This window comes from Stegodyphus dumicola, chromosome 10 (genome assembly GCF_044657685.1).
Source record: "Stegodyphus dumicola isolate Sdum_Otavi_A_Nest chromosome 10, ASM4465768v1".
In the NCBI taxonomy this organism is placed as follows: Eukaryota; Metazoa; Arthropoda; class Arachnida; order Araneae; family Eresidae; genus Stegodyphus; species Stegodyphus dumicola.
The window spans coordinates 120,518,212-120,545,634 of record NC_140777.1 but is presented as its reverse complement, the minus strand read 5'-3'; the positions used below and the strand labels follow the sequence as shown (position 1 = coordinate 120,545,634).

The 27,423-nt window shown below is 35.2% G+C and overlaps 1 protein-coding gene across 1 annotated transcript in view; it reads right to left on the bottom strand.

The window, feature by feature from the left end:
• The window catches only part of Lsm11 (U6 snRNA-associated Sm-like protein LSm11), a 40,082-nt gene extending 31,144 nt beyond the window's left edge, over window positions 1–8,938 (bottom strand). The window contains exon 1 of the mRNA XM_085825461.1: window positions 8,592–8,938. Within this exon, the coding sequence (XP_085681587.1) occupies window positions 8,592–8,768 (177 nt within the window). The 5' untranslated portion in view covers window positions 8,769–8,938. The remainder of the gene's footprint in view (window positions 1–8,591) is intronic.
• Between the last annotated feature and the right edge of the window lie 18,485 nt (window positions 8,939–27,423).

Sequence of the window (27,423 nt, the reverse complement as noted above, 5' to 3'; positions counted from 1 at the left end):
GGACTAAATGATCCAACAGCTCATCAATGAGGGTCTACATATTTTAAATAATCTCGCATCACTTTGTACAATCCTTGGCATGAGTTTAATCTACTCTTCCTGTTACTGAAACAGAATTTTTGTCCAAAATTAATAAAATTTAACTAAAAACAAGCAGAAATTACATTTAAAGAATACACTCACCACCTAGACCATCTTCAAATCAAAACCTATACCTAGTAAGCTAAAGGAGTGATACTAATAAAACAAAATAAAAATAAAATTTTTAAAAAAAGAGAGAAACATTGATGCTGACAAATTTATTATTCTGCCAAAGCACTTAATTTCTAAAAAACTATAATTAAATACCGATGAACCACTTAATAACAATCCTCTTCCAACAAATTAATACTAGATTTTATACGGAACGCTAGATTTCATGAGTAATCTCAGCCCACAACTGGGCCAAAATCACAAGCCAAGAGTTCAACTACCTCCATCAGTCCATATCATATCAAGAGCAGAATGGTCCTTTTTGCTTGTTACAATTAAGGAGGACATTTGGTCCAGATAAGACATCAACTTTCCTGAACTTACAACTGCTAATGAAAATGATTAATGTGTATTTTCACATTTCTGGCTGAAAACAAAACTGAACAACATATATCCTATAATCTGAAAACGAAAAGACCCCTTAAAAACTGCCATACAAGGGCTGTCCTCTAACATGCCAATTAGCACTGTGCAAACCACGATCAAAATATGTTCAAAGTTAAAAAAACATCTCAAATGAAAGGAGGAAGATCAACACACTTATGCCTCTATTCCACCTATAAATCTACAACAGCCTTAAATCCAATGAAGTGACCTTCTAGGCACAAAAATCAAGATTGAAAAATTTCAAAGAAGGACGGGACCTTCACAGTGCTGGTGCTGCCAAGATCATTTTCACAGCTTCAATATTAACAGCCATGCCTCTTTTTTAAGAGGCATGGCCTTGGCAAAAGCTGTAAAATTGTGGAAAGCAAAATTTGGAAAATATATTAAATTTAATTAATGAAACTTAAATATTAAGAAAAAAAGGAAATTCAAACCACGAAAAATATAAGGTCAGTTATTCCTGATCTCGTAGAAAGATCCAAAGTTTCAAGACGAATCTCCATAAAATCATCAATAATTCAAATGAGATTCTGTTCTCTTCTTTCATATTTTCAAATAGAACTGATATTTCAAATGCAAAAAAATACAAATTAATGTAATATTTGAATATAAATCCGATTTTCAAATAAATTACATACATATATATGTACACAGTTACCATACATACACGGTACTTACACATACGTACATGTGTACAGGTATGCGAGTATGCATGCTTGACATATTTACACATGTGGATATGTATCTTATACATGTGTCTGGATATACATTACACACGCATATACATATTTATGTACCTATATACACCTATATAAATATACATGTATAGACTCATGAATATAGACGATTTTCAAATTTTAACCTTTTTTTTTTTTTTTTTCCGAATTTATATATTTAATATGATAAGTCCTGAGCACAACAGGTGCACTTGAATTCAACTTGTGTATCTGTCTCAAGGCTGCTAGTGTGATAAATTTCAAAACAATTTATACATAGTCCAACATCGCATTTCTTGCATGAAACAGTAGCTCTTTTCCCAATTCCATTTTCAGTGCAAACCACACAGCATCTCTGAATTTTGATTTGAACTGGAGAGTGCTGGTTGTGGTTTTCATTGAAAGTTAACATTCAACAGACTGAGAAATTCTAGGCGATGACATTTTTGGTTCTTGAGGAAAACTTTCCATTTGATAAATTTAATTCTAAAATTTTTATTTTTTATCCCAGAATTTTTCATTTTGAACAAAATGAAAGCATTCAAAAGACATGTCTAATAAGTGAAAAAATATTTTTTTTTGTCCACTTCGGAATTTTCCTCTCAAAGGCATACGGCCGCCGAGTTCTACATAACCCATATTGGTGTTGTAACTAGCTACTACTTTTGGCTTTTCAGATCCAGTTTCCAATTTTTTGGAAGGAGTATGCACGTTGCTCAGAATATAAAAAAAACCTTTTGTTTATCCTTCCAGCATGTTGCTACCATACCCTGAGAAAACAATTCTCTGCATGTTTTCGATTTGACCTAAAGGTACCACAGATGTTTCTTTCATATTTTGGGCGAGAAACAGCTGTGGGAATGAAAAGAAACCGTCCAGAAAAACTTTATGTACATTCCCTTGAACGCATTCCACAAGTTCAATGATAGTTTGATGTGCAGAACATTTTTTTCCAAACCTTACCCTTTCAGATACACATGCATGTTGAAAGCATATCCATTTTCATCTGCAAGTTTGTAGACCAGAGGTTGGCAACCTTATTGCCATGGTGTAACAAACCAGTCTACCAATATGATTCAGGATGGTGCACAGTAGGAAATAACTGAAAAATTCAAATTTTTAATTATTTTAGATTTTCCTTTATTAGAAATATTGCCGCTAATTATATTTTTTCCATATTTCACTGTTTCATAATTTTCATTTTACACTAGGCAACAATTGATGGCAAAAAGTGATGTATTTTTAACCAACACCGCTCTAACAAAATAGCACCTGGGATTGAAATAAAAATGACAAAAATTACTTAACAAAAAATAGAATCTGTACAAGTTTTATTAAAGTTAAAATTTTTTTCATAGCACTTCATTTTCCTTCAACTTATAATTAGTAGCTCTAATATAGTGCACTTTGTTATAAAGTCGGAACAGGTATCAGGTAATTCAGAGCACTGTCAAATAAAATTCTTCAGGACTGCAAGTTTGCAAGTGATGCAAAAGGATATTATTAAAACTAATTGCACTTAAAATACCACAATTTAATTAAAACATATTAGCACACTCACCATCACCAACAACATAACTATGTATAGCAGACATGTAACAGCTGTACGTCACCAATTACTATTAATTGTATAGGGTACTCTCGATTACCCCGCCTAATGTCAGGAAAACAAGTCACAGATAATAAAAAAATACTGATAATCTAAACTATCAGTATTCACACATATTGATGTTTATTTGGTACTTTTCCATTTGGCCGGCGCAAATCTCGCCAAGTAGACTGTATTGGCGAGAACACACAGTATACACATAAATAATAAATGTTAGTTCTAAGAATTTTTTATTCTGAAAGCATAAACATTTTAATATCATTTAAAATTTTGTAAAAAGACAAAAATTTGTAAAAAGTCATTAATTTAAGAATTTACTATGATCTCATGGTTCAACATCCTGATTCACCAACTCATAGCACATCACCCCAAGTGATCTCATCTCACTTAAACTACGCTACAAAAATCTAATTGTCAGTAATTATCTACATTAATTTCAAGTTAAATCTTATGGAATACAAATTTAAAAGAAAGAATTATTTCAATTTGTACAAATAGCTTACTCATAAATTATGTAAAACAGCAGAGCTTTACTTCGCTAGAGCATTCTCATTAGAATTGGTGAATTTAACTCTTGACTTTGCCTTTTCTATATTTTTGCCTCTTATTGTATACAGAGATATCTTGAAGGTAAAATTAAATATTTACCGATTTTTTTACATGAATACACTGGTTGTTGCACTATCATCAGATAAGTGCTATAATGCTCTGTAGAAATTTCAGAACTTTTTTTAAATATAGTTTAACATGTTGGCTGCATGACCAACCATGAATCACATCTTATTGCCATTAAAATGCCCAAAATTTTAATTTGCATCCTATTCTGAAAAATATTAGGGATTTTGCGATATTCACTAGCATAGCATTAAAGTTGATTTAACATCAGGTCCCAAACTGTGAGGTAGAGGAGGTTCAAAGCCAAAACAATATTTTTGATTCTTCAGAGTAGAAAGAGAACAAATATATTGATTAATAATAATAATAATTTTTAAGTATTCCTACACTAATGGTCTTATCTCGATGTTTTTGCTGGTGTTTAAATGTTACCAACCTAAGTAGGACAAGTTCTAGGCTTTTAGATGGAGGTGAAACTTTTGCAGCTTCTAATGTTGGTGCTGTAATTCAACATTTTGCTGCCCCACAATACTAATGCCCAGTGTAGCCACACCAGCTACACAGATTTGGAGCCTAGTAGGGATTTCCCAGTATGGAAATGCCATTATAGACTGTTTGTCTCATTCTCATTATTATTTTTTTTAAAAGCCTGGGCACTTAATAATTATTTAGATTGAGGTTCAGAAAGGAAAAAGGATGTGGCAGTAAATTATAGATAAGTTCTCATAAAGTTATGTAGCAGATTATATAGGTCCTTATCTGAGAAATGGGTATCTATAATGAGTAAAACCAGACCCAGAATTTTTTGAAAGTTAAGCAAGCACAAGAATATCTTTGAGAACTTGACAGTATTTGTTAATCTTCGGTGATTGTGACACCATGTGATTCAGTGATAAACAGCTGTCCTGAAAATGGCCTAGAATTTGCCTACAAGTGCAATTGTTGGTACTATTCGGTTTCAAGGGAAGTAAAAAATCGCCAAACTATTGTTGATGCGAATGCTGCCAAAAATAATTGCGGCAAGAAAGGAAGTATAATAGTAAATAACTATCTAAGTGTGTGTGTGTTGTGTGATTATGGCAAAGCCTCGAAAGCTATCTGCCTAAGGGAAGGGATGCCTTTGTGGAGGACTTTCTGAGGGAAACTGGCTCGTATACACGTTACACATGGGGGAAAACCACGAAAACGCCCATGCAGCCAGCCCCTTCGTGAGATTCAAACCTCGGACTGAGTTACCAGTGTTCAGCTCGGCCGTTTATGGGCCGAATAACTACCCAAGATTGATGTTTTAATTTAGATGAAAGGTCAATTTCATACAATACTTTTTTTATTATTATAATTTATATGAAAAAGTCTAAACATGACTGAATGGAAGCATAAGAGTAAATAAGTATTTCAGATCATTATTATAATTTATATAAAAATTGCTAAACATAACTGAATGGACGCCTGCATCGCTACTGACTTATCGCTAAAGCATAATTTCACCTCATTGGTTGTCCAAACGTAATTTTCTATAATGAATGATGCCTTTTCTTTGAAAATATTCTCGGTAAAGTGCAGAATCGCTCACTTATTTGTTTGCCGCTTTTTACAAGGGTAAAAACAATGCGATTTTTGTCAATTTTCTTTTACTTTTTAAAGTGAAAATAGGTCGATGTGTACATAAATAAAGTCAAGGGTGCACACAGTGACATTTTTGTGCAATTCTAGGATTTTTTTTTTTAAAGTGAAAATAGGTCGATGTACACATGGATACCTAGCATGTGCAATTCTTAAAAACGCGTCAAGCAACAGGTGATTCTGCACTTTACCCAATATTCTATTGCCGAGTTTTCGTCATGGCCAATTCCCAAATTGCTAAATCTATAGGATATCAAAAAAGGATTGAAAAATTAAACTAATATGTCAATGGCATCTTAAGAAATAGAACTATATAAACTTACGCAATCTGAAATCAACGCATACGCTAATTTGGCATGCTGTTAAATGGGCGCATTTGCTATGCTCGCTTTCGTGCATACATTTTCGCTGCAAATTTTTTTACGGCCCTCAAAACCAAATAGTACCCAATTGCTCGACATTTTTTAATTGTTGAGCATGAATGCTTGCTCTGCTTTGACACATATTTTGATTCTAGGATGAAATAAATTCATCCATGTTTTACAAATTAATTTCCAATCAAGAAAATAATGCAGTGCCTTGTGATAATGTTCCTCTAAAATACTGGCCGCTTGAAATTAGAAGGCTATTTCATTATCTGCCATTAACTTTCTGAAAATTGTAGGTGTTTATAAAGTAGTGTCTTCTTAGTTATTATTAGACATGCGATACTGGACTCTGTTCTGCGAGTTAACAAGATTCCAGGCATGTCGCCCGAGTTGTCTTTGCACTCATATGCCCATAACTGTTTGCATCAATTAGATATTTTACTGTAATTAAGAATCTTGTAACTTTACTTACTTGTAACTATACTGTCATTTATATCAGTAATTTTCAGTAACTACTGTTGTCACACAGTGTTGCATGACCCATGCCATGCAATAATAAAAAATTCTTTCTTGTTAGCATGATTAGCTATGTAAAAAGATTCTGTGCAAGTGCTTATGACACCAAAAATTTTTACCTTGAAACTGCTTGCTTATATTGTAGCTTGTGTTTTAATTTAGAGAAAAGAAGGGCTAGAAAACAGTGAAGACAAATTTTATTACATAAAATAGTAAAGCAATGCACTTGTAAAAGATGTAATGACCATAATTTACATTCTAATTTATGAAATGTAATTTTGAAGATATTACATTATGATTTTGGGGGAAGTGCAAAATCACCCACTGCTTGGCACGTTTTTAAGAATTGCACATACTTGGTATCCATGTACACATCGAATTATTTTCACTTAAAATCCCAGAATTGCATAAAAGTGGTATTGTGCACACCCTTGACTTTATCCATGTACACATCAGCCTATTTTCACTTAAAAAGTCAAAGAAAATTGACAAAAATCTAATTCTTCTTATTCTTGTAAAAAGCGTCAAACAAATAAGTGGGCGATTCTGCACTTTTGCTGAATATTCTCCATCATTTAGTGTTATTGGTTTTAATTTTAACCAAGCTTTTGCTACATGGCATCCAATACAGTTATTTATTTATTTTATTTTTTTTTTTTTTAATTTCATTAAATTCTTTACTTTTCCAGAACTTTGAAATGTACCAGGTAATCACTGAAGCTAAATCTAAAGATGCAATTCAGAACACGCTCAGACTCATTCATGTTTTTTTTTTAATGCACTTTCACATTTAGCCTTAAGTGTATATACATTGGCCAGCAACACACGGATAATCGAGAGTACACTGTAAATCTTCCATTCCACAAACCATGATAAAACGCTTCATTTTTATTTGGATTTTCTTTTAATACAATCTAGATTGATGTTATGCTTATAACCTTATAAGCTCTACTTACTTCACATTAGACATATTACACATATACAACCTTACAAGCTCTACTTACTTCACAATAAACATATTACACATATACAACCTTACAAGCTCTACTTACTTCACATTAAACATATTACACATATACATTATAAAGTATAGTTAAATACTGAAAAAAATACTTTCATTCCACATTTACTTAGATAAAAGCAAAAAAAATTACGAGTACAATAAATACTGGATTGAATGTTAAAATCAAAAGAAATATACTAAAAAATAAGCTTCATATTTTCGAGTAAATGTCAAGTTAAACAAAAAACATAAATCAATTTCAATGTTCTTGGAAAATGTTATTTTTCAGCAGAATGCATACAGACATAGTTCAGGATATTGCAGTCATTTTTAGCCCATTTACAGTAGAATGAATATCAATAAAATAAGCTACATGAAAAGTGATTTTACAGTTTATATAAAAATTATACTTGTCTCGTACAACTCTAGCGCACTTTTGTGTATTCATTAAAGTGCATCAGTGTTCACCATATCTATGTGCAAGACATTCAAAATAAGAGAGGTAAGATTCATCTCAAATAAATACATTTTGAAAATGACAGGTGATAAAAAGAAAGCATGCAGTTGGAAAATGGCGCTAACTTACATGCTGGATGCAGAAATGCTAAAGTATTTTTTAAGTTCATTAAAAAGACTGCATGCCTGCATTGGATGATGATTAAACATACAGAATGAAACAATATTTAACAAATATGAATGAAACGAAATAAATCAGAGACGGGAGTTAAAACAGCATGCAAAAACGAAACACTGAGATTTTTAAGCATTTTAAGGTGCTAGTTTTTGTTCCTAAACACCACATGGGCAACACGGATTTTATTTAGACATACAGGATAAAAGATATGCCAAATTTAATCTTGAACAAAGAAATTAACAAGCGGCGAAAACTTGATTAGCCAAATTTCACACTGGAACAAAGAAATGAACAGGCGGTGAAAGCTTACCGATAAACCACCATAACCTAAACTTCCCATAAAGACAATAAAAACTTAAAACATTTTATACATAGATTATATGACAAAAATTTAAACAAACAAAAAAAAAAAAGCAGTTACCAATTTAAAAACAGAACATTATCTTCCACGCATGCGTCCCGTATTCGCTCAAGAAATCAAGAATTCGTCAATTATGTTGAAAAAAGATAAGAGAAATGCAACTTCACTTTTGTCGGAATATAAGAATGAAAAAATTAAATCATAACAGTTGAAAACACTTATGAACGAACCTCATAGCAAATTCTTATAGTGTCAAACATTACCGGTAATTCAAAATGGCGGATAAGAATACATAGGCGCGAAAAGAAAAGTAATAGCAGCCTTTACATCTAACGTTTAATCTAAACTGAGATGTTAACTGTAAAAAGGTATAAGACTAAAAAAATTATGTGTACAAGTTAAAAATACATAAAAGCCAGCAAACCAACAATAGACGACCAATAAATTTTTCTAACGAACCAAAAAGAGATTAAACAGCATACATATAACTTATACAAAAAAACATACTCGTCCAAATTGCGAAGGCAACGCGTTTTCATCAACAGGACTTCTATTTCGGCTTGGTCCTGGACTTTCGGAACGCTGGTATCTACTTCGTCGTGGTGGACTCATAGCTCGCCGGCTTGAGCTATGACGACTTGAATCACGGCCGGGGGAACGCCTGCCACTGCTGTAGTAGCTCATGTTAACCGAAGAAAGTTCAAATCTTTTAGAAACGTTACACGATGCTAAAAACCGACGCACACAACAACCGAAAAATCCGCAAACAACTGCAAACCTCTAACTCAACACGGCACACGATTACCACTAAATGTGGAAGAAAGACAAGCGTCTAGGAAAGCGATATGGATAAGAGTTGCCAGATTTCTGACATAAAATAAACTGCAAATTTAAAGCTGCCACATTCAAAGTTACACAATAAAACTAATTTTAAAAAATAAAGTATACGAGTAATTCGCAGGAAAAGTTTTCAGTCTCTAGTCTCTAGTCTAGTAAATTCCAGTTTAAATAATATTTTTGTTCTGAGTCGGTATTCCAACTTCTTTTAATATCACATTCATTTTCACTTCATAATCATAAAAAGATTAATGAAACTATTTACATTAACGCAATGATCAAATCATCTGTACATCTTAATGATGAGTAACATTCAGTATTTTCTGTAGCGTAAACTGAACGCTACGTAGCTTTAGCGGTAATAAATTTTCCAACAACAGCATTAAAGAAATTAAAAAAAAAATCTGAAATGTTTCAGATTTTAAATTACGTCCAAAGGGGCGTTTTTTAACATTTTGTGTGTTACCTTTCTTTATTAAATATCATGTTCCTCGCACTTAAACCATAAGATCCAGTGCAACAGCAATATCGCAAAATAGTTTTAAAACGAGCATATCTTTAGAATTTCCGATACAGAGACTCACGCGCTGGAGATAAAAATGTTTTTTCTGCACAACGTTGCCATTGCTCGCTTTGAAATCCTTGAGTTTGTTAATCAAAAATTCGTCAAAGTTTTAAAAAATAGGAAATCGATCATAAAACAAATTTCAAATTTCAAATTTGGTCTTCCACATGCTCATATTCGTTGGAGGATTACGTTATTCAAAATTCGATGACTCTATGTACCGTTGTTTTATCACAATACGAGAAATATGCATACATTTATGCAGATTTTTCATTATTTAATTTCTTCAAATATAATGCAGGACTCTAACATTTTGTGGCAACAGTTTGAAAAGTGAACCAAGGAGGTTAGAATAGATTATTCTATTCTAACCTCCTTGAAGTGAACCGACATTTATGAGTCCGACGCAAAATGCCAAAACGAAACTAATAGTCCTTCGGGATTCAAATCCCTTTGGACTAAAAAAAACCTAGATTGCCAGATTTATAGATGAAACAAAATTGAAGAACCACTGAGTATAAAGAAGGAAGTGAAATAACTATTACCACTCCTTATTTGTAATTAATTTACTTATTGTCTTGTCTTCTATTTCACATTGTACTTTGCACATTCATTCACATCTCTAAAAAATGTTCAGATTCACCTCGTCTAGCCTCTCAATTGTTCGCTGTTTAGTGCAGTGGCTAATCGCACCGACGGTGCGAATAGCTATATAATTTTCAAAATTTTTTGCGGGGTGAAATTTAAATAAATAAGAGCATAAATAAAACAATATATTTAACGCACATAATAATAGAAATAAATTATAAAACACGAATATAGATCAAATTGGAACAAAAAGCTAAGAAAGTTGCAGACAGGGTGCAAAAAGCGCACTGGCTAATCGCACCGACGGTGCGAATAGCTAACAGGCTATTCACACTACCTACGTTCGCGCATGCACGCAATCATCCCAGGTACCAGTATTTTACACCGATTTCCGTAAAGCAGACGGTAGCGAGAGCGAAGGTTGTTAACCCTAACTCAGCAATAGTTAATAGTTCACCAGCAAGAGAATAATTTGCAAGTAATAATTATCAGTTACAAAGACGAGGTCAATCTATATACATGATAATGTTCAGGAAATTATTATATAAAATAGAGATTTAATGATGATTCTAATTGCAAGCGAGGACGTGTAATTAATTAAAAAATCTTTAATGTATTGACAAAAAGGCTACAGAAATTACTTAAATTCTTTTATTTGACAGAGGAATTTTTATGCAAAGTTAGACCCTAGTCATATAGCATAGGACTGTCAGAATTTATTATTCAATAAGAAAACTTACTGAAAATTATAATATTCTTATATTTACTCATCACTTTTTCAGTATCCACACGTGTTTATAGGTTCAAATGCCATATTTCAAAATCAGAGTTATTTATGAAATAAAACCTTATAAAATTTGATAAATGATTTGTGTGTGCAAATTTTTAAATCTAAATCTTTTACATTAAATTATTTCTGTCTTTTAAATTACATCTCATTATTTATTTCAATTTAATTTTTTAATGTGTTTGTACTAATATTTCAAAGTTCTTTGAAATACTTTTTGTTTCCTGAAAATGCCAAGTACTTCCATAAGAAAAAAAAAAAAAAAAAAAAAAAAAGCAGGCATACAGAATTGTTAATAACCAGTATCATATGATTAATTGTTCATTTAATAGTTGATTTAATCGCTTTTAACTTATTTCATGTCTACATTTTCTACACAGAAATCCTCTGTCTAATGTTTATTATCTTTTCTGAGACGAAAATTTTCAAAGAGGAATGAATTAAAGTCTTGATTAAGCAAAACACATCTTTGAAGCTAAATGTATTCTAAAGTTCAAAAAATGTAAACAAGATTTTGTTCCCCCCAAATCAGTTATTTAAACTATTCCAACCGTTCAGGATAACGATAAACATTGCGAACATAAAAATTTGGCCTTTTTTATATATAGTTTAATAAAAGAAAATGTGCTCCTTCTTTTTATAAGAAAAGGAACCCATTTTCCTTTCTAAACTTTTGAAAGTCGCCAACACTTAAAAAATTATAAACTACGCCAAGGTAGTAAGTAACCCGCCTTAAAAAAAAAAGATTCACTAACCCACGTAGAATCCGTTCTTTTCGATTGCTGACAACTTAATGCGCATGCGTGGTTGATGTTGGTGCGAGTAGCTTAAGCGGTTAGTCGCACCGCTGTTGTGAATAGCATCGGCCGCTGTTTGGATCTTCGAGACTTGTAATACACGGCCACCCCCTTCTCTTCACCTTTACTCTTTTAATTACTTGGTTAAGACTAATCTACGTTACTGGCCTTCTTCGGCATTTCATTCATTCAACTGGATACGTTGCGCCTTGCGCGATATCCCGGCTTTAAAAAGTACAGATTAGACTAGACTACTACCAATTTTCTCCAAAAACGGTCCACATTTTGTCGCCTTATTTATAAAGGGCGCTGCAGTCATCATCCGTTCACGTTACTATAGTATTTTACATAGGCAATAATGGTGGAAACACAGATTTAATAGCTAGTTTCATTATGATTAAGCCATTAAATGCAACCTGTTTCCTTCCTGGATGCAACAGCGGATATAGAACTTTAAGGTGAAGAAACAAGAACTTGAAAATAAAAAAATGAAGCCTATTTACAACTCCAAAGCTAAGCAGTATTTATACAGTGGTTTGAAAAAATCACAAAAATAGAGATAACTCGTTCAAAAATAATTGTCAATCTATGTTGTCAAATAAGGATTGCTGAGTAAAACTGTAGTAAACTGTAGTAGGAATTCCTGAGTAAAACAAATTAATGGCTTTGAAATCAAAATATGTCATCTGCGAAGAGCATAAAATAGTATATTTCACAGCAAGCCTGAAAATTTCGCTGTGATTTTGAGAGAAGGAATCTGGGATAGCTAATTTGTAACGATGATCTCCAGGTATCATTTGCCTGAAGAAGTGCGGTGGAGAACTATTGGGAGATTAAAGGCAGGACAAAGTCAGACAAAAGTGGTCAGATGGCTAAAGGTGAGTCCTTCTGTGGTTCAGAGACTTTGGTAACAATTTCTAATCATAGATTCGGCATCCAAGAGATTCAGGCAAGAACGGCTAACCCCTACGACGAGCGCTGACGACTGATAGTTGTTCTTATGCGTACGAAGGAATAGAACCTCAGCTAAACTCAGATCCTTCCTTGCTACAGCCAATGGAAGGTTGGTGTCAACGTCAAGCGTGGGTAGAAGGCTTCACAAAGGAGGTTTGTTCGCGCGGCAGCCTGCCTTTGCGTGCCGCTCACGTCGCATCATACAAGAGAATGTTTGAGGTGGGCATGTCAATATGTCCACTGGACAGCTGATGAATCTAGGGGGCTGTTATCTTTACGGATGAGTCCAGGTTTAACCTCCGAATCGTTAGTAAGCATTATTTAATTTGGAGAAAACTTGGAACCTATTATCATCTGTCAAACATCTGTGAAAGAGATGCATACGGAAAAGACAGTGTCTGTGTTTGGGGTGGTATCTCTCTGGGTGGAAGGACTGACCTCCGTATATTACCACGTGTAACTACGAATGCTCAGGCCTATAGAGATGACATCCTAGATGCTTATGTGCGCTTTTATGCCGGAGCAGTAGGTGATAATTTCCTGCTACAGGACGACAACGTTAATCCGCACAGGGCTCGCATCGTGGATGATTATCTTCAGCAGCAAAATTCAGCGAAGGGACCCAGCTCGATCAGTAGACATGAATCCTATTGAGCGTATTTAGGATGCTTTAGATAACTGCTCTCAATCTTCCATTTAAGACCCTTGCCCCGCTTGCAACTGCTTTGCAAGAGCAATGGCTCTCACTTCATATATAACTGATAGACTGGCATAAATGATAACATCGCACATTGCTGTATGCGTTGTTTGCTTCTAAGGGAGAACATACTCCATATTAAAATCACTTTCCTTTACTAAACTGACGCATCCGCTTTGTTCATTTTATATATATGCTAATTTCTATAACACTACAATTATCTAGCAATTTCTTTTCATGTTATTTTATACCTCACTATGTGTTGCGTACAGTGGGTCAGTTTCATTAAATCCTACATATAATTTTTGAGTAATCGTCAGTTTTTTTATTTTTACTTAATTAATGATAACCAATGTTTTATGCCTAATCATAATTAGACGAATTTATATGACTTATCAGAACGTCTGAATTGTTAGTAAATAAAAGGGGATATTTACTGCATGCTAATAAAAAAGTACTAAATCGGAAATTAAATATTCCACATAACTTATGTGAATTTAACGTGCATCTGCATTTCGTGCATGAAAGCAGGCAATCTTTACATCCTTATATGTATCATATCATATGTAATATATAAAATCCTTATATGTATCATTTGATGCAAAAGTCTTGTATAAAGTTGGATAGTTCTGACAAGCTTTCTTAGATAGCAAGAACCATCCGTAAATTACACTCTGCCATCAGAATCCAAGCACTTGATCGATTGTTAATATTTCTACACATATATATTAACTAATGTAATTTAATTCTTGCTGATTTGGGGTTCTTCTAAAATAGCAAAGGAAGGAAATTTTTAAAAGAAAAAGATAAAAATCAAGATTGACTTTTGATTCATAATTAAGACTAACTCATTATGACATAAAAGAAAATTTACTGACTGAAGCACAAAATTCTATAATGTTTATTAAATTTCGCTACAGTTTATATCAAACTGCGTTAAGATATAAACATTTTACAATGTGGTGAGGGGAAGAACCTAATTAAATTCAACACATAGACATTAAGTATTATTAATAGTAATATGATTATTGTTCTAGGAGGATTGAAAAAGATCTGCAAATTAATCATTCATAAAGAGTACTATAGTAATCCTTTAACCATAAAAGTCATAACTTATATTTTATAATTTAAAGAATAAATTATATTTATTAGTAGACAGCATCCAATATGTATTTAATAAAATTTTATCCCCCAAACTTAAAAATTTGCGCACAAAATTATAAACATAATCCATCGCATAAAAACATAAGCATTTCCTCTTCCGTTACCGAAGCTTAGCTTCTTGCCAAGGGTTATAAATATTTACATTTGGAATTGCCAAAAGACAACTATAGCGTCATCTAGTGACAGCAACATTTTTGGACCCGTTTTTGCTACTTCGCAATTTCACTTCTTTCTTTATACTCCATGTGCAGAACAAATGAATAAACAATACCGATGAGGAAATTCTAAACTTAATAGGAGTGGCAACATCCTCTCTCTTTTGCATTCTCGGCAAATTTACCTTAAAACAATACAAAATGAAACAGGGAAAAATATACATATAGAGGATGGTTATAATTGAAGTTCCACTTTGAAATGGTCGTAAAAGGAAAACTACCGGAACAAATGTTATAAAACTTGGCAGTCGTGTAAAAAAGGTCATGGCAATTTATTTTCAGCGAAAAAAGTTCAAAACTCACCACCGGGGAAAAATGGCGCTGTATGCAATATTGTTAAACGAAATAAGACATGAAGACATCTGTTTAAAACGTGTTTAATCATTTCTGAAGCATATTACAAAGCATGTTAAATGAAGTGTCCACCATTTTCTGAAAGCAAGTTAAATAGTATTACTGCATTCTCAACAGCAGCTCTTAGCATATCAGGAGGAATGTTACGGACATGTCGGTGTATCGCGTCTTTCAATTCCGCTAGATTGTTTAGATTATCACCATAGTGCTTTAGATATAAGGTCTGGTGACCGGGGTAACCAAGAAGTAGGGAGGTATCGGCCTATAATCCGTTCATTCGTGAAATGTTGCCTAAATGACTGCGTGACACATGTACCAATGGGAGATAGGGCTCGGTCCTGCATAAAAATCGTGGTGTCTAAAATGCCACGTTGCTGCAGCTCAGGTATCACGAAACGTCTTAACTTTGAAGCTATGCAATCTGTAGTCACAGTGCTTGTAACAGGTTCAACTGTCGACTGCTCTTCAAAGAAAAATGCTTCAAATACGAAACTAGCTGTCATACCACACTAAACGGTGACTTAAATGAGGATGCAGTGAAAATGTGTAGATAACATGAGCGATTTGTAAGAAAATGATTTCCGGAATGCGCACACTTTTGCAAGTGATTTGCGATCTCACATTTTCTAATCTCCAATTTGTGGTTTTCGCGGACGGATTTCTCCGTTACATGGATGACGCAATCGACTTTTATCGCATTTAACGCCTTTAAATGGTAATTTTGTTTAGGTCAATGTTTCTTAAGGATATACAACATGGTAAACCCCTGTAACAAAAGATTGAGTTAAAATCTGACCTTTATTTCGTTTAAAAATATTGCATAGAGCGCCATTTCTTCCCTGGTGGGGAGTTTTTGAACTTTTTTTTCGTAGAAAATAAATTCCTATGACCTCCTTTATACGATTACAAAGTTTGATAACATCTGATAAAGTAGTTTTCTTTTTATTTGATAAAGCAGTTTTCTTTTTATGACCATTTAAAAGTAGAACTTTAATTATACCACCTTGCATAATAGGTATAAATTGTAACATATGAAATGAAACTGAAATATGAACTATAAACGTTAGAATATAACATTAAAGAACAAGAAACGCACAATATGACATGACAATTATCAAATACTAGGAAAACGTCAATAGCAGTTGATCTACCTGTTTCACAGGCGATCATTTCGAGTTACCTTAACATCTTCCGGAACCGCGTTGTCACTAGGGTCTGCATCTCAGAGTGACCTCGGTTTCATGCGGTGCTTTAATGAAGCTGTTGACAGAAGTAATCTCCAAGGAATAAATTAGCTGAAGGAGTGGTATGATTTCGCCATCAGCTACTCATAGTTTTGTGATGTTCAATATTGACTTTGCCACGAAACAGTTCAATTACCTGTGCTAAAGGCCAGTTTATCCTGTTTGGATTCTTTGACCCATCTAGGGCGATCTCTCCTGGAGAAATCAGCTTTCTCCGTAAAGATAACTTGGGACTTCTTACCAATTCTTCAAGCTATTCTTTATAGAAACATTGTCTAAGACTTAGCCGTAAGGTAAAGCTAACGGACACATTTTCGTAAATACTGAGAGTGAATTAAATCCAAATAATTGGTGTTTCCTTCGCCTAAATCTTGAATAAAGTGGACAGGCGTAAGAGATCTCAATATATTAGGATCAATTGACAAATATGTTAGCGGTTGTCCATTTATAGTGGCCTTGCAATCAGTGAGAAAAGTCAGCATTTCTTCATATATGACAAAGGATTTTTCCGAACACTTTCGGAAAAGTTCTTACATACAACGAAGCATTCTTTCCCCAAATCCGCTATACCATGGGAGCAGATGAAGAACTGAATATTCAGTTGATTTTCATTAAAGCATATTCCCTTTGAATGAAATATCATTCCAGAAATTTTAAAGAAAGTAATTGTAAAGTACTATTGTACTGCTATTATAAAGTTCAGCCATTTTCGGTATAAGATATGAAGACATCGGTTTAAAACGTGTTTAACCGTTTCTGAAAAATATTACAAAGCATGTTCAATGTGGTATCCAATATTTTCCGAAAGAAAGTTAAATAGTATTACTGCCTTCTCGATAGCAAATCTTAGCATATTAAGAGGAATGTTACGGACATGTCAGTGTATCGCATTTTTCAACTCGCCAGATTGTCTAGATTATCACCACTTTGCCATCAGCTTTTGAGATAACCCCATAGCCAAAAGTCTTCTGTCCATAGAACATCTTCCTATTCTTGCTCGAAATTTTCGTAATGCCTTGCATAAATGCTTCAGTGGACAGGGAGAAAACTATCTACAGATGAAATGCTCGATAGAAAGCACCTATGAAAAGTACTATATATGTATGCTTTTGCTTCCTCCGAGTAGGAAAAACGTTCCCCTTAGATCTCCACCAGTTACTTGAAATGCAGTAACTCTTTGTGTTCCCTCAAGAGAAAAATGAGCTAAATATGGGTTACCATTTCTGGAAGCCAATTTGCCCTGTCTGCATTGTCGTAAAACTCTTCTGACAATTCTCCGTCCTTTGGGAATCCAGAATTTTTCTGTTAATTGTGTTAGTATCGTTAATACTTCATCACGTGTCAAAGAACTATGAGTAGGCAATATCAATCTCTCTAGAAGAGAATGATCTGGTAAAATTATAGGACGTGTAAAATTCTCTAGATCTCGACTGAAAATGAATCTTGTAGGAACCTTCAGCATTCCATTTTCAATGTAAAACTGCATTGCATAATTTTCAAATGATTTAGAAGTCCATTCAAACTGGATGATTTTCATCACAGTGTTTTCTGCCCTTTCAGTCTTTTTACACGATACTTTCAACTTCTGTTGTTACTTTGATGTTACAAAATCTCCAAACATGAGCAATGACGTGCAGAATTCTTTTGTAGCTTGAAAAGTAAAAAAGTCTGGCGTAAAATTTCTATTCCTTCTTTGTGACTAGATCTGTGACAACTGTCTGCAGAAGTGCTTCCTCTGGAACAGATAATTACGGTATTGGCTAAGACGCTTCCCTTCCATACAACCAGGTTTTACACAACCTCCTACCATTGATTCTGCAGAAGGTCCGACCAGTCGCAAATTCTGGTAAGCAAGTCTGCTGGGTTGACTTCCCCGGGAATGGGATTCTCAGTCATCTATAGCCCACCAGCGGCCGAGCGGTTAAAGTCGCTGAACACTGGTAATTCGGTCCGATATTCGAATCCCGCGAACGGGCTGGCTGCATGGTGTTTTCGTGGTTTTCCCCATGTGTAACGCGTATACGAGCCAGTTTCCTTAGAAAGTCCTCCAAAAAGGCATTCCTCCCCTTAGGCAGATAGCCCTAGTGTGCTTTGCCGTAATTAAAAATACACCTAAATACAGTCATCTATATTGGCTAGTTCCTTGATTTGTTTGAGGCTTTGTATTTCAAGTTTCATAGAGTTTTTAGGCTATTGACTTAATATTTGAGATTAAGATATATGTAAAATATAAAATACAGTAGGCGCACTTAATGTGATAAGGTTTTTCCAGAACTTCTTTGATAACATTGTAATTTTGCGCGCTTCCAACCTGCACGCAACAATATTGGTGACTGCTATGAACTGGAAAGTACCCAAAGTCTTGAGAAGGGTTTAAATCCCTTTTTATTCAACTTTAGAAATTACAGATGCGTGCTCTTGACGCTCACAAACTACGCCGACCCGGTGGTAAAATAAAAATAAGAAACTAAAAATGAATAATAACAAGTGACTACCTAAGAGGCTGTCTAAAACGTAACTAACCTAACCGCGTTCTAAGATACCGCTGCAAATTCAGCAAACTTCTGAACATTACGTTGAAAGATTTAACTATCTACTGAGGCAAGCACACAGGCCGAAACGCGTGGTTCTTCAATTTCTAACTAGCCACCTCCACGCTCGTGAAGCAAGAAAGCACACTTTCGAACTCGTTTCCCTTCTATTTAACTCAGAATACTTCCGCTGACTATTTTGAATACTTTGCGCGTTCTACTAAAATTTACATATTCTGGCATTAGCAATTCCAGTGGAAAGTAAGGCTTGACAGGAAAGAAAGTTTAAACTTAAAATAAATGTTAGTTAAAATAAATATAAACCCTACAACATTAACCAAATAATAACATTAGGCAATGAGAGAAAAATATCGTACTAAATATGAATGAAATGCAGCAAATTTACAATAAATATAATATAAAAACATATAACTGTCTACTTTCACAATACTTTATTATGAAAAAATTAATAATAAGATTGCTTGCAACTGTTATGCAAAAGTTCACTTATGAATTGTTCATATTCATGTTTCTGGAAATTACGAAACCGATGCTATATCCCTAATATTTATAGTCGTAGGTTCATCTTAGAATTTGTATAAAAGAAGTTCAGAAATATATATCATTTGAGAGCAGAATTACGCTAATTTAGTTCTGGATCACAGTGGTTTAACCTGCCAACTTTATCCCTTGTATTCAAACTACGGGTCGCGATACCATTTGGAGTCTGGAAAATTTATAGTGGGGTAGTAAGATGGATAAAAATTTTAACACCGCTAGCTTATCATCAGAGTAACAAATACGTAAAACTGCAAATAGTTTCATTTCTGGCAACCGGTCATGTTACTTTTTGAGAAGGTAATGGTAATCGCAATAGCATAAAATACACTAATACGAAGTTAACTATAAAGTAATGCTAATATTTTTATTTAATTGTTTTCTTTAATATTTCCTAGAACAGAATACTCATAAAAATTATTCTTAAAAAGCTTAATAATTAAGCTTATGAACGCAAAAGCATGTTGTTGTGTACGATAAAAATTTTAATTTGCAAAAATAAATAAGTATATTTGCTTCAAATTAAAACGGAATAAGAATAAAAATGAGACTTCTCTGTTGTAGAACAGGGATTCCGAAAGGGTCTTTGCTGATATTCAGGAAGTCAACGAAATTTTAAGGGGGTTCAAAGATGATCATGGAATTGATAGCTGAATATTTACCTCTAATTGGCTTAACCAAATTCCCATTGATTATAAAAAAAATTCTTATTAAAACTGATAATTAATTATTCTATAAAGTTCCCTCTTTTTCTCAGGACTTCGTCGTGTATAGAGGCCGTTCGCTATTAGACTATTTTCATTGGACTATTTTCATTGGAATTCAGAAATTTTTACGTTTTAAATGTTCTATTTGATAACCCTTATTCTTCAGTATCTTTATACACTGTCATTTGCAAGGCAATAAAGCCTTTTATAGTATCGGAAGCGGTATTTTATCCCATTGAGGATCAGAAGAGGTATCTTACCTTCTTAACTTTCCTAAGTCTAAAGAGGTTGTAGGTCGACGTTTGGACAACCCGCTTTTTAAAAGTCCGAGAGTGCAAAAATACATTTGGTGATAGACCAGGAGATTTAGTAGGGATATGAGTGAAGGTATGGCCTTGATACCTGTTTCTTGATGCATTTTTTCAAGAAATTAACAGTAGTGTCGCTGCTTGCTTTGCTAAATGCAGTTCTACTGGGTGTAAAGAGTGTGTGTAAATAGAGGATATTTCATATCTGAAAATTGGGTATAAAATATGTTTCTGATAATATGTAGAGTTGATCTTAACATTTTCTCCCCTCTCTTTATATTCAATTTGCCGTTATATGAAAAACCAGCAACTATCATAAATCCCTTAAAAAACCATTCTTTAAATTCCTTTAACCATATTTTACGATTTGTTTCTCCTCTGCGAGGATAATAAATGGATCTCATTTCACTGCAGTCATTTAAAGAGGTTATCACATCTAACGACGGTCCCTGTTAGTCGGAACTTTTCTGAGACATGAGATTCTGGTAGCATTGGTTTTAACGGGAGGACTCCTAAAAGAAACATCTCCGGTGGAAAAGTGGTATATCTAAAGTGATACCAGACACCAAGGTACCTAGGTATTACTAACCCTAACCTTTATCGAACAAATTATAGTAGAGTTTCGAATATATGTGAATTATAACTGAATGCATTAACGAACATATCTTAAAATGTTGTGGATATACATAATTCTCAGGTAATGGTACATAATTTTTTAACAGCATATCTCCTAACGGTAACTTAAAGCAATAATCTGGATAGAAAGCCAGTCAAGCACAGAAACTGTCGAGTGGTAGAGCTGGAAAGAGAACATAGACAAACATGGCAAAACAAAAGAGGTAAGTGCGCTACTTTGGTGCCGCTAAACTGACAACATGCACAATACTAAAAAAATAATATATAATACAATAACAGTACAGAAATTTGTAGATTATATATGTATAATAATAATCAGTCATTACACACAGAAATTAAGGTAGGTTAACACACATAATGGCCCGCGGGCGCTTAATATTCATAGGATTATTTATATCATAGTTATACTTCGTTATCGCAAGATTGTCAATAGCCTCCTGCTTGTCATAAAAATTCCGCGATAGGCGGCTGTAATAATCCTTGAGTTCCTCAAGTTTTAGCTCCTTGTGGAGCTGTCTATTCCTAACATACCAGGGGGTATTGCAAATTTGTCTAATTGCCCCATTCTGGGTTGCTTGCAGTCTTTTTCTAAGTGATTTACAAGAGTATGCCCATACTGGGCAGGCATAACTCAGAATGGAGCGTAACATAGATTTGTAAATGAGCAACTTGTTATCTATAGATAGAACGCTGTTTCGAACAATTAAGGGGAAGAGTGAAGCTTTACTAGCTCAAAACTTCTTGATAATATTTGTAATGTGTGCGTTCCATGTAAGAGATTTAGTGAGGATCACCCCAAGATAAGGGATCTGCTTGACCCAGGGGATGCTTTCTCCATACATCTGCAGGCAGACTGGAAATTTCTTTTTTGTTGTAAACAATATAGCATATGTTTTCTCAACATTAACCTTAATTCTCCACTTGACAAGCCAAGCCTCTAATGCCTGGATGTGTTCTTGTAAGTGTTGTATAGCTGACCCAACAAATGCGCTTTGTGTAAGGATCGCAGTTTCGTCTGCATACATTGCGAGTGTCGTGTTGGGTGTAGTGAGTATGTCGTTCACATAAATGTTGAATAGAGTGGGGCCCAAAAGGGACCCTTGTGGTACGCCAGCCCTTATAGGGCGGCTGGTGGATAATGTGCCAGAAACGTGAACGACAAAGTGTCTACCTGTTAGGTAGGATTTGATCGTGTTAGTGATGTAGCCTGGTAACCCCAGGTTGTGTAACTTGTATGTGAGGGCATCTAGCCACACGGTCGAAGGTCTTAGCAATGTCTAGAAACAGACCTCCAGTCACTCTGCTTCTTTGTAAGCCATCACTGATCATCTCCACAACTCTATAAAGCTGGTGGGTGGTTGAGTGCTTCTGGCGAAACCCGAATTGGTATGGAATGATGACCTTATGCTCCTCAAGATATTTATTCAATCTGCTCAATATTATTGCCTCCATTAGTTTACTGACAGAGCTCGGGAGGCTGATGGGACGATAGGACTCAGGTGCAGTGGCTGGTTTGTGAGGTTTCAATATTGGCGTAATTTGAGCAGTTTTCAAACATGCTGGAAAGTGTTGCCACTGTAAGATGCAGTTAGCCAGCTTGGTGAAATAACATATGGTCTTCGGTGGAAAATTCTTGATCATCTGATTGGAAATACCATCCAACCCAGGGCTCTTTTTCCTTCTCAGCCTTTTGATGTAACTGCAGACCTCCGACGGCATGACTAAGATTATCTCGTCGGTGTATGAGCTTGTTGTGTAATTGTGATGAAAGTCAGCAATAAGCTGATCTGTGTTGTTGTCTGAAATGTTGTTCATACAGAACATTTAGCATTTTTTATACCTTTTCACAGCTTTCCATAATGAGCTATCCTCACAGGAAAGGGATCCCAGGTAGCTGGTCCAGCGATCTTGTGCAAGTTTGTTTGTAAGAGACTTGACTGCCTCACACAGTTGGTTGAAGTGCCGTTTGTCTTGTGGGTGCCTTGTTCTCTGGTATTGCCTTTTGGCTGCATTCCTTTGTTTTAACAATAGACGTAACTCTAACGGTTTGAAGGCTTTCTCAGGTTTAACCTCTATCCTTGCTTTCTCATAAGCAGATTGAACTTGGCAGGTGAATTCCTTAACCTAAACTATCAATGTCATCCCCCGAATGTATCGTTGGAATCGTGTACTGAATGTTGGTTAGAGCTTTGGCAAAAATTTGCCAGTCGGTGCGAAAGGCTCTTCTGTCTGTTGTAGTAAAACTGCTGAGGTCCATAATAATTCTGACCGGATTATGATCAGATGACAATTCATCCAGCACAGAAACATCCAGCGGACTGCTAGTGTTTCTGAGCAGGAAGAAGTCAATTATTGCAGCTGACATAGCAGCATACCGTATTGGGGTTTTTGGAACTGCTATATTAAATCGAGCCGAACCGGCTAAACTGTAAATTAATTTGCCTGTAGCATTTCAGGTGTAACAGTTCCACGCGCGGTGTCGTGCATTTAAGTCTCCACCTATGACAATATGTGTTCCAAGTGTCAGTAACGTCTCAAGGTCTTCCTGAACAGCAGCCACTGGTTTCATTGGTGGTATATAGGTGGAAACAAACGTGTATGTTATGTTAGTGTCTGTTGTGATGCAGATAGCTGTGGCCTCAACGACCGAAAGCTGTGGTATTGTTACATGATTATGGGGAATGCAGCATTTGATAAGGAGCGCTGTTCCTCCTCCTCTCGGTCGTAAAGCATTCGCACTTCTATTAGATCTGTAGGTGCTATAATTCGCAACATTAATTGGTATTTTTGGGTCAAGCTTGTGTTCCTGTCGGAAAAGTAAGTCGGGGGCGTGCTCATTTACAAACTCCCCGAGTTCATTGATTTTACGATACAATCCGTTCGCGTTCCAAGTAATTATGTTTAAATATCTATATACAGTACAATTCATAATTAAGCAGTTAAAGAGCTGAAAACATCATCTAACACGTTAAACAAGATGAACAGTTTATCAATAGTGTTCTCCGTTGCCCTTAACTCAAGCATTATTGCGGAGTTTTTTTGCTAAAACAGTAACAAAGGAAGTTCCTTTGAACATGTCAAAAATTTCTTTAAACACTTTAAAAATATCCGTAAAAGCATTAACATTGCTGCTACTTGCAGCCACATCAGTCCTGTTGTTATTTACAGTCCTAGTACTAATATGATTAATACTATTTACATTTTTTACAACATCTTGTTTTGCTACGGAACCCGCAGCAGGATTAACAGTTGAACCTTTGGCCACACTAGCGTAGCTTCGGCCGTGGGCCACCATAGCAGACTGAGGCGCACTGGGTGCCTTGACATCAGCGTTTTTAACATTATTTGTACTAGCTGACTTAACGCCAGCCGTGCGTCGTACTGGAAATTTAGGACAACCACGGTAATTTGCCGTGTGCCCTGATTATAAACAATTACAGCAAACTGGCGTTTCTAATTTTTTAACATTACACATTGTAGTTTTATGTGCACCCGCGTATTTTACGCAGCGGGGCTGCAATTTGCAATTCTCACTAGAGTGGTGGAAGTGTTGGCAGTTGTGACACTGCACAACACCTCCACGCACCTTGTATGGATGTACTTCTACATAAAAACATAATATTTTATTTACATCATAAATGCTTTGCACCCCTGGTATGTTATCGAGGTGAGCCTGAAATAACGGCATCGGGGCCCTAGATCTAGTTTTTCTCATTTGAAACACTTTTCGTGGTTTATACTTCATATGCTCTAATTCTTCAAAAATGTCCTGAGGGGGACAATCTATTGGCAGTCCTCTTATGACTACTTTAACTGGCCTCTCAGTTTTTCTAGTAATTATATAGTGATCAACACTATTATCCTCTAAATATCTAGTTATGGATCTATCCGTCTCTGACTAGGGAAATACTTTTAAAAATTCTCCGTTGTCTTTCCCTGTAAATTCTAACTTAGTATCATCTCTGAGCTTCTTAAGGAAGTCAGAGAATTTAATAGCCGACTTAACCATTATAAGTTTAACTTTCGGCTGCATTATTTCTACGATTTCATCCTCATCAGCTACTTTCATATTATTACCATCTGTATTGACATTCACATTATTAACATTACTATTATTCTCACTTAATTTATCAAATTTGTTATTAACAGGCAAATCGCTATTACATTTAACAATTTTTGATGGCCTGGCCGCATTACGCGGCTGAATGAAGCCATCGGCGTCCTGTAGCTCTTCTGAACTACGTTTAGATTTCTTAGAGGGCCGCTTAGGCCGTGGTACGCTAGCACTAGCATTTACATTCTTAACTTTACTAGGTTTAATAACATCAGAATTATCAGTAGAACAACATGCATTATCAGAAACATTTTCATTATTTACATGATTATTACTTTCACAATTATCAGACATAACCTGACAATCAGAATTACTAACACCATTATTGGCACCAAAAGAGGTTTGAATTACCTTATATACCTTACCTTTATATAACTGCATCAATCCTTCAGTAATGCCTTTAAGAGTATTGATATCATTCCTATGCACTAACTTTTCCTCTTCGGAAGTTGCACGCGCAATACTCCGCATGACATTAAGTTCGCTTGTTTTAACAGCGATCTCCAAAGTATGGATCTGTTGTAACGCATTAAGGTACTCCTGAAGCGTATAAGTCTCTTTTCGCAGGAGTTCACTCCAGTTCGAATCAAGAATATTGTCCGCAAACACACATATATCCGCCGTAATTCCAGGTATTAATTCACATAACACACTTTTCGTATCCTTAACTCGTAACGGCGGAAACTCCGTATCGGCCATTTCAGCACGTGTTAGGGCTAACCGCGCGGCAGCCTAACACAAACACAATATCACGTAAATAAATAACGATGTAATCCACTTATGCGAAGCTATAAACACAGTTAAATAATCTATATCGATAGCTCACACGATAATCAGAGCACGATGTTAACAGATAAACAAGCGTTCAGAAACGTACACCAGTAGTCAAAAGTGGGGTACCTTCGCACGGTAGAGGCGCTTGAGGAAAAAATGCATTATGGAGGCACCTAATTATCTCCGGTGGAAAAGGAGTCAAGCCTGGATACGGAAACGATGTACCGGCTAAGGGGCATTGTTTGAAAATGTTTTGTCTGCAACTCTCTCCCGGGTACAGATCAACTAATCAGACGAAAGTTCTGCTTCTGAAGAAGCACGGGTAATTTCCAGTTTGGCGATGGCTGGAGTAGTAAGATCGTGGACAGTAGAAATAGAAGCCGATTTTATTGACGAAATACGTACTGTCTGTCTACGAGAAGAACAGCCCGGCCACAGTGTCTGGCGGTGGGCGGTTGCTAGAGTAACAGGGCTACCATATTTCAAACAGGGCGAACCAAGGGTTGCTTTATTGTTATTTTGTTTTTGCTGATTGTTGGCTGAGGGGAAAAGAGTTTATCATTCGTCTTCAAGACACACCAACGGAAAATGGGTCAAGGCTCGTTTCTACGGCAACAGACAGCTACAGACTAGCATGCGAGATATGATATATGATAGACAGACTGTACCTAAAGGGCCGTTCACACTTGATACTCAACGACGCTATCGGAGTTAACCGGCGCATGGAACATGGCTCGTTCACACTTATTGGGAGTGCCCACTAGCGACAGCCCATAAGCGAGTAGAAGATCGCGCGCGTTTTCATTTGTTTACATTTCGTAGCAGACAGTCTTCCGCCATGAATCTTTAAGCGATAGAGCGAAAACTGAGTGCCTTTTTAGAAAAAAAAATGGTTCGACCGAAACATGTGGTGAGCAGAAAACAACGAAAATGCATTTTGTTGCGGAGTTTTCTTCTTGCAGCATATGTATTATGTAAGACTTTAGTGAAAAAGCCACGAAGTGAGTGGGTGAAATCCATTTACCTGCAGAGCAATTCATGGATATCATTCTGCTTTGCTAACTCATCTACGAGAGAATTATCAGGAATTATTCTTCAATTTTACAAGGATGTCGGTAAGTACAATTTTCATTCAATATAACAATAATATAGTTATGGTATAGTAGCATTTCCCAAAATTTCAAATTTTAATATACAGTTTTGTTGTAATCCATGCTCCCCATGTTTTAGTAAGAGCCTGCTAGACATCAAAATCAATGAAGGAGATTACATTTTCTGCTTCTTGCAAAACAATAAATTAAAAATTGCAATTTCTACATTTTTTCTTAAACATTGAGAATTTAAATATGCATAAAGAAAAAGAGTGCTATTATGAAGGATGATTAGTTATTTGTCATTTTCTTTTAAAGTAAGATTTGCAATGTAAAATGAAAATGCTTAGCTTGTTTGCTAACCGAAGAGTGTTAAGAATTGCACAAACGCTGTGTCCATGTACACATCGATCTATTT